At 40.7% G+C, this 8,099-nt stretch overlaps 1 protein-coding gene across 2 annotated transcripts; it reads right to left on the bottom strand.

Annotated features, from left to right (window-relative positions):
• Window positions 1-1,096: 1,096 nt before the first annotated feature.
• On the bottom strand, window positions 1,097-2,227 carry ACTBL2 (actin beta like 2). 2 transcript variants are annotated; one of them, XM_058564051.1, is made up of 2 exons: window positions 2,099-2,227; window positions 1,097-1,972 (listed from the first exon to the last, which is right to left on the bottom strand). In XM_058564051.1, the coding sequence occupies exons 1-2, from the start codon at window positions 2,225-2,227 to the stop codon at window positions 1,097-1,099; spliced, it is 1,005 nt and encodes a 334-aa protein (XP_058420034.1). The 2 variants fall into 2 exon arrangements, with proteins under 2 accessions (XP_058420034.1, XP_058420033.1); XM_058564050.1 differs by having other exon boundaries at window positions 1,097-2,227.
• Window positions 2,228-8,099: the final 5,872 nt, after the last annotated feature.

Raw genomic sequence — 8,099 nt, 5'->3', positions numbered from 1 at the left:
TGTTAGTATCTTAGAGACACTCAGTATAAAGAAGTATTTCTAGCTACTGGACGTAATAAAGTAGAATTATTCTAAAATATTTCCAGGAATAAAATTGGAATTACTGTGCTGGAATTAGGATTTATAATTTACAAAGATGCTGTGGCTATGTTTTTCCACAGTGAAATCCGTGATAAGAGAAATATCCAAAATTGTGGCCTACAGAAATTATTCAAGAGGTGTTATTATGCTAAGAAATAGAAATAAAATTATTCCTATCAAACTGTAGCATAATGACATTAATTTGATATTACAATATCTCTCTATTTTAAAAGTTAGGCATTGTCTATAGTTTTGCTGTTTTGCAAGTAGAATGAAGTTCAATAAGTAAGATGTTAAAATGTGTGTTTGACCAGCAGAACTCTATTCTGAGCTGGAAACTTAGTTGATTTATAAACAACATTAATGGAATGTTGGCTGTTTCATTATGCTTATTTAATAAGGAAAACAATTAAAATATGAAGCTACTAAAATAATTACTGTTGGGAAGTTAAGAAATTCACATTAACTGTTTAGATAGCCAGATTTATCAGCATATTTCAAGATATAAATATTTTATTTCCCTGGTACTTATGCATATATGGATATTTTTGACCCTTATAATTCATTATATCTGTACAAAGAAGTAAAATAAAACAAAAATACTAGTAAGACATATTTGCTAAATACATACACATTTTTTACAAGGTTATATGGCATATTGTTAAATATTTTAAGCAAGAGCTAGTTTTTAAAGCTTGGAAATTCTAGTTATCCATTCTGAAAAGACATTTCTCATGATTTTACTCCTTGTTACTTATTTTCATTTAAGCAAGTCTACGTTTCTTTGAACCCTAGAGGTGAGGAAAATAGAATGTGGTATCAGAATTAGGTCAGTAGAGGTCAAGATGTGGTTAGCTGGGCAGGAGCCCACCATGCTTGGATGGAGATGAGTTTGCTGCTTTATACACTAGCAAGAGTGGACTATTTACCTTGACTCAGTTGAAAGTGGATAAAAGCAGTACCATCACTATGGCCTAGAAAGAGAAAATGTAAATTCATTAGCATGGAGGCCCATTCAGAAACATTTTCTATGAACAATGGGAGGACCAGCCTCATCATATTCCTGCTTACTGATCCACATCTGCTGGAATGTGGACAGGCTGGCCAGAATGGAGCCTCCGATCCAAACAGAGTACTTCCGCTCTGGGGGAGCTATGATCTTGATTTTCATGGTGCCGGGTGCCAGGGTTACGATTTCCTTCTGCATCCGGTCAGCAATGCCAGGGTACATAGTACTGCCTCCAGACAACACAGTGTTGGCATAGAGATCCTTGCGAATATCCACATCGCACTTCATGATTGAGTTGAAGGTTGTCTCGTGGATCCCATTGGACTCAATGCCCAGAAAGGAAGGCTGGAAAATGGCTTCAGGGCATCGAAAGCGTTCGTTCCCAATGGTGATCACCTGCCCATCAGGCAGCTCGTAGCTTCTTTCGAGTGAGGAGGATGTGGCAGCACTGACCATCTCTTGCTGAAAGTCCAGGGCCACATAGCACAGTTTCTCTTTCACATCGCGAACAATCTCCCGCTCAGCTGTGGTGGTGAAATTGTAGCCTCGTTCTGTCAGGATCTTCATGAGGTAATCAGTGAGGTCTCTGCCAGCCAGATCTAGACGTAGAATGGCATGAGGCAGGGCATAACCTTCATAGATGGGCACAGTGTGCGTCACCCCATCCCCAGAATCCATCACGATGCCTGTGGTCCGTCCGGAGGCATAGAGGGACAGCACAGCCTGGATAGCCACATACAAGGCGGGTGTGTTGAAGGCCTCGAACATGATCTGGGTCATCTTTTCCCGGTTGATCTTGGGGTTGAGGGGTGCCTCGGTGAGGAGGATGGGATGCTCATCTGGCGCTACACGGAGCTCGTTGTAGAAAGTGTGGTGCCAGATCTTCTCCATATCGTCCCAGTTGGTGACCACTCCATGTTCAATGGGATACTTCAGGGTCAGGATGCCTCTCTTGCTCTGGGCCTCATCCCCCACATAGCAGTCCTTCTGGCCCATGCCTACCATAACCCCCTGGTGCCGAGGACGCCCAACCATGGAGGGGAACACAGCCCGGGGGGCATCGTCACCACCAAAGCCTGCCTTGCACATCCCTGACCCATTGTCCACCACCAAGGCAGAAAGCTCATCATCAGTCATGGTGCTGGCTGGAATCTTCCAGAGAGGTGAGCAGAAGTTAAATATAGAGTAAATACCAGACTATGATGCGCAAGGGAAAGAATGAACAGGCTGGAAACACTCCAGAACTGCCTTCAGAGAGGGGAGCCTGTGCTGTGATGACAGGTATTTAAAGGTACACACTGCCCCCCCCATGTCCTATCCCACCAGTTCCCAGCACTTCTGTGTGGGGTTGCCTTTGAGGTATTAATAATGATGATGATGATTATACAAATGATTAGTAGACCTTCCTTCATAAAGAGAAAATTGGCTACCAAGTGGCCAAATCTCAGTTTACTGTAATTAGGCAACCCACACATGGCTGTCAGCCTGCTTTGGTGCAGTCTCTAGATAGCTATGATGATGCAATGGGGGATATAAAAGCAAGATGAAAGAAGGCTAGTGCTGGGCGTGGGTAACACAGCCAGAAGGACCACTCCCTCCTCAGTTTACCCTGTGGGTCCATTTTCTCCACACTAGCTTTAACTTTTCATTCTTAATATATTGTTCTCATGAGGGGTCCCACTCTGCAGGCTTCACTTTTCAGAATTTTCTTTCCCTTTAGATTCCTAGTCCCACAGGATGTCATTATGTTAGAAACTGTTTTGATGAATGAAAACAATGAATGGCCAAGGGTGGCCTGACAGCTGTGATTATAATGCAGTTGTGTTGTACAAAATTTAGGGATATTTAACGGACTTCTAATCCACCAGAGATCAAGTAAAAGCAATAAAGTGATCAACAAAGTAAATCACTACAGATTTTCTTTCCTTATATAAATTTCTAATAACCAAATTTTATTAAGCACTTACTATGCCTAGACATTGTTTGTAGAATTAGGCTTATTGGGTCCATGTTGACTGCATAGAGGCTAAATGTCCAACTATCTTTCATGATTTATTAAAGTGCATATTATAAAAATTTTATTAATTTTTTTCCAACAACTCTTGAGTTATACAACAGTAAACAAAATTAAGTGATAAGATAAATTTAAAAATCATATATTTGAACTGATCTTTAAAACATTTTCATTTTCAAGATTCATATACTGTATTATAACATCAAACCTCTCTGCAGTTATTAAAATGTACACAATTGAATTAGTGTTAGCTTTCCTTACACTTTAGGATATATTAAACCCTGATCATTTCATAGGAACAATTTATTTGAATTTTATTTTTAATATAGTAATATCAGCAACCTGGTAAAATGTGTACCATGATAAAATATAGGATATTAGTAATATGTTAAAGAGAAACAACAATTAAGAAAGTTCATTACTTTGCTCCCATATGTGTTAGGTAAATAGGATGTAATCTCCCTTCTACAGCAAAACAATTTTTCATGCCCACATTTGAGTTCTCCAAAATCACCTTGAGTTTGGTTTGTTCATTCATTCATTCAATAGCAGTCACTTTGTGAGAGGTAGCAGCAGCCCCGGCAGTACTGGACGCAGTGTACCCTCCAGTTCAAAGCCAGGAGAACCAGCCAGTGTCTTTGCCTATGAGCCTCTTGGAGAGTCATGGTAACACCAAGCTGGGAGTGTCCAGCCCTCCTCTTTATCTACAGCTTGATAGAGTATTATTTTTCTCTGAGTTGATCCAATGCTTTCCCCTATAACATGCCTTCAAAACTATCCTGCTGACAATCAGTCATGGTAGAATGTGTTTCACTCCAAGATCCATAGTTTTGCTCTTTTTTCCCCACCAGGACTTTCCTTTTCCTTAAGTTTTTCTGTAACTGCAAAATCCATTCCTCCTTCAACAGATTTAAAGAACTCACCCTCAAACCTTCACACTGAGTGGTTTTGTATACTTTCTTTTCATGTATGCACAAGTAGCACAACCAAGCTTTTGATTAAAACGATATTTTATTACTATTGGATGATGCTTCTGGAAATGTCTTTTTGTTTAAGACCCATGACAAACTACACGCACATCCTACAAAACTGAAAAGAAAACACATTGCGTTTATGAATCTCCAGTCTAGAATATAAAGCAAAGCCGTATCAGTGGAAATGTCAATGAGGAGCCCCTAGGGAACCAAGTGCAAACCTCAGATTCTAGATTTTTAGAAAGGTACAATCTTTACATTCTAGAGTGCTCTTCTTAGAATTTCTTTTGAACTGAGAGCTGTTTGGTAATGCATACTTGAGAGTGAGGCTGATGTGTGATTTTGCTAGGAGATTGTCTAACCTCTGTTTTAATTTTGGTGTCCCAAGAGAAATTTTCATCAATTATGTATTATTAAAATAAGCTTAAATTCTTTTAATTAACCCTCAATAATACAAGAGGGACATATCATAATTTAACAACCATTTAAAAATATCATCTGTTGCACTGGTTAAATTTTTAAAAAGTAGTAGGGATTTGTGTGAGTGAATATATGAAGATGGGTATACAAATACTAGGCCCTGGGGGGCTGTTCCTGAAGGTAACAGGTTTTATAAATGACTGGAATTTACAAATTTTTAGTTAGTTCCTCAAACCTTAAACCCATGGGAACCTTTATGATTAAGTTCTGGAAGCCCAGAATATAATTTTCTTTTTCTTGCCTAGTTTGATTGTCATGCCGATATATAAAACCTGAGCAAGGCAGAGGTATAGGTATTATACGTCAGGACAACAAGCTGAGGTGACTTGAAGCAGGGCCTTACTCCGCATCAAGCTCCTCATCATCTTGCATTTTTCAAGTAACCTTAGATTTATTCAGTCCACAAACACTTAGTAAACATCTCCCATGTGCTGGGCACTGGTGATCTATTGGTGAATAAAATATGGCCTTTATTTTTAAAGGGTTTATTGTCTTGTGGGTAAAAGTCACCTTCCACCAGGCTGACGTGTGGTCACTCTGCACTGATACAGAGCAGCCAGCTTGTGTTCTGATGGGGCACTGCCTGTGCTGCACCAATTGTTGTTAAATATTTTGGATATCACTCCCAATTACACAGATAACAGTCGTACAACGTGGTCAATGCATAGAGAGAAGGAGCGCAGGGTGATATGAAGGTGGAAGGGGGAGCTCTTGAATCTCAGGTCAGGGGAAAGGGAAGGGAGAGGCCAGGGAAGAGGAAGAGTCTCAGAGGATGGACAGGAGGCTGCCGGTGGCCAGTGGAGGGAATATTGTAGGCATGAGCACCATCAACGTGGATAAAATCAGAGAATCAAGAATGTATTCGGAACTAGGTATCTATACAAGAGTCGACAAGGGTTTGGAATGGGAGTCTGGATCTTAACAGGCAGAAGGAAGGGAGAGGACTCTAGAATTTGATGTAACTTTCCCTCTGGGCACAGAAGGAACATATGACTGGGGCCCCTCGCCCATGTGCTGTACAGGCCAAGTCTTAGTGATTATCTCCTGTCCCCAGACTCTCATCTCTTGACCACACTGCTGAGACTGAGAGTTTTAATGAGGCTCCTTTCTGCCACCACCCTAGGGATCCAATTTAGAGCTCTAAGGCCGGTTACCTTTCTCCTTGGTCTTCACTTGATTCTTTCCTTGTACCCTGCCCTCTCTTCCGTCCTTTGCAGGTGTTGCACACACGTCTACCTCTCCCGTTGTGTAGATTGCTTTGAAAATCTCCTTCAGCTGTACTCTGCTCTTAGTGGAGATGTGATACGTGTTTAATAAAAAAATACGTGGATGGGTAGTGAGATTTTTCATTACATACTCTGATCTATTTATTGATAGATATATATAGCTGATCACTTTTTAAAAGTTAAAAAACTCATATATTTTGTGGTTAAATACTATCTAATATTTATATTTCACATTGGTAAAATGGCTTAATCATACTTGTAGACTGTCATTGTTCACTCGGGGGAAGTCTTTAACATATAACTTTAATGATTTCTTACAAATGATAAATCCACCAATAATAGTTACTGATAATAGTTTATAGTGATTTTTCTGTTTATTTGTTTTAATATATGGAACTTTGTAAAAAAATTATAAAAATTTTAAAAGTACGACCAACCTTCCCTCAAATAAAACCTGACTCACCTGTGTGGGGCAGATGTGGGCAAGAGGGAAGAAAGGCGGCTTTGGTCAGATGCATTGTGGCCAGCTCCAGGATGCACTTCGAAGGATAATCTGAGCGCAAGAATTGTTGTGGTAGTCCAGCTAACCACAGCTCCCAGCCCCTGAGTTGTGCTAGCTGACTCTCTGTGAACAAGACCAGCTTTCACCCACAGGGCAAGCAGGCGCCTGCCTGATGTTTAAAAGGACCAGAAATGGATTTTATGGCAGTTCTTCTTAACTCTTAACTTTTAAAATATGCCATAGATCAGCTTTTGGATAGTTTGATTGATTTGTAAACAAAGTAGTTAAGAGGAAGAATAGATTCCTATGTGTAGTAGATGAACCTTTGAAGATGTCTTGACTCTAAGGAAAGAGGGGAAAAAACAGGGAGGAAGGTTGTACAACTGGAAACATCAGGATTCGCAGCAGCTCAGCAACTGCTGATGTGAAGCACATATCATCCAAGACTGAGACAAGCTCCAAGTTGTGTTCTGATTCTGACAGGTGGAGACAGTAGCAATAAAAATTGTGATTACTGATCACTTAGTGTTTGCCACTCTCTGTGCTGTTTCACTTACGCACACCAACTCTTTAATTCTCATGACAATCCTGATGAGGTGCCTAGCATTATCATCCATGTCTTAGAAGGATTAAACTAAAGTGTAATAGTAAACTGACCAAAACTACAGACGGCAATAGTGGTGAGGTCAGGATTTGAATCCAAGCAGATCAATTCCAGGGCCCCAGCTCTGCCTGACGACTGGCTAAAAGAAAGAGTACAGGGCATCTGGCTGGTCCCCTGTGAGAGAGGCAGCCAACTAGGACTGTGCCTCTGGATTCTTTGTATTCCCTGTTGGGAAACATCATCTTAAAGTGTCCAAACACCATCTTAGAGTGGAGACCAGGGTGAATGTTGAAGTCAAAAGAATAAAACCGAATAAAATTCTGGAGAACATTAGCAGATTCTTCTATGTTATTAATATGAATATCAGGACATCTTACTCCCTAAATGGAGAAAAAGAAATGGTGAGTTAATGTCTGGACTGAGAAAGAAAGACATTTGCAAGAGGCAAATCTATTATTATCTAAAATAAGAAAATGGTATGAGAGTGATTTCAGGAGGGAATAGTAGGAGAGGTAATGGGCCATTAACAAACAAAAACTAAATTAAGAAGGCAAATGCATCCTTTAGATTGCAGCCATATGGGAAGTGGAGCCCTCCAGGTGTCAGTTTTCAGAACCCACATGGTCTTGGCTCCAAACATCCAAATTTGACCATGACATGCCAAGGGTGGATAGTAGAAAATGGGGCAAGGACTCTGGGTTAGGCTGTGTGGTGAGCCTGAAAGAGCCTGGGGTAACTGAATAACTCTGATGGTCTCTGGAGCAGGCCGAAAGTAGAAGCCAAGCAAGATGGACAGAAGCTACAGATTACCAGGTGAAGGTGGGAAAACTTGAGAATAATGAAATGTCAGGTCAAAGGCAAGGCCCTGGTGATCAGACCACCTTAAAGAGTATGAACTGGAGTCAGGGATAATTCACTTGGGAGCTGAGATGGATCACTGAGTGTGAGGGACCCAGAGCCTGCAAGGGCTTGGGAAGATCTTCCAGACACAGGGGAAACAACTATGAATGCAGGTGGGGTCTGATACAGACTGTGGCCAGCGAGATGGCAGGTCCTTAAGGCTAATTCAACGAATCTAGTCTTTCATAAAAACACAAAAAACAAACCATGGAAAATGCCTTGCAGCATTTTCTGAATTGTGGTTGCTATTTGTTCTTCATTCTGGTGATCCTGGCTTTGTGACTTAAGTATCACACCTGATTTCTTGCA

The sequence above is a fragment of the Diceros bicornis genome, chromosome 20, assembly GCF_020826845.1.
Source record: "Diceros bicornis minor isolate mBicDic1 chromosome 20, mDicBic1.mat.cur, whole genome shotgun sequence".
In the NCBI taxonomy this organism is placed as follows: Eukaryota; Metazoa; Chordata; class Mammalia; order Perissodactyla; family Rhinocerotidae; genus Diceros; species Diceros bicornis.
This window is presented reverse-complemented; position numbering and strand designations above follow the sequence as displayed.

What these genes read in the sequence shown, in the direction of transcription:
- ACTBL2 (XM_058564050.1), bottom strand. Translation starts at nt 2,227, where the DNA reads ATGACTGATGATGAGCTTTCTGCCTTGGTGGTGGACAATGGGTCAGGG.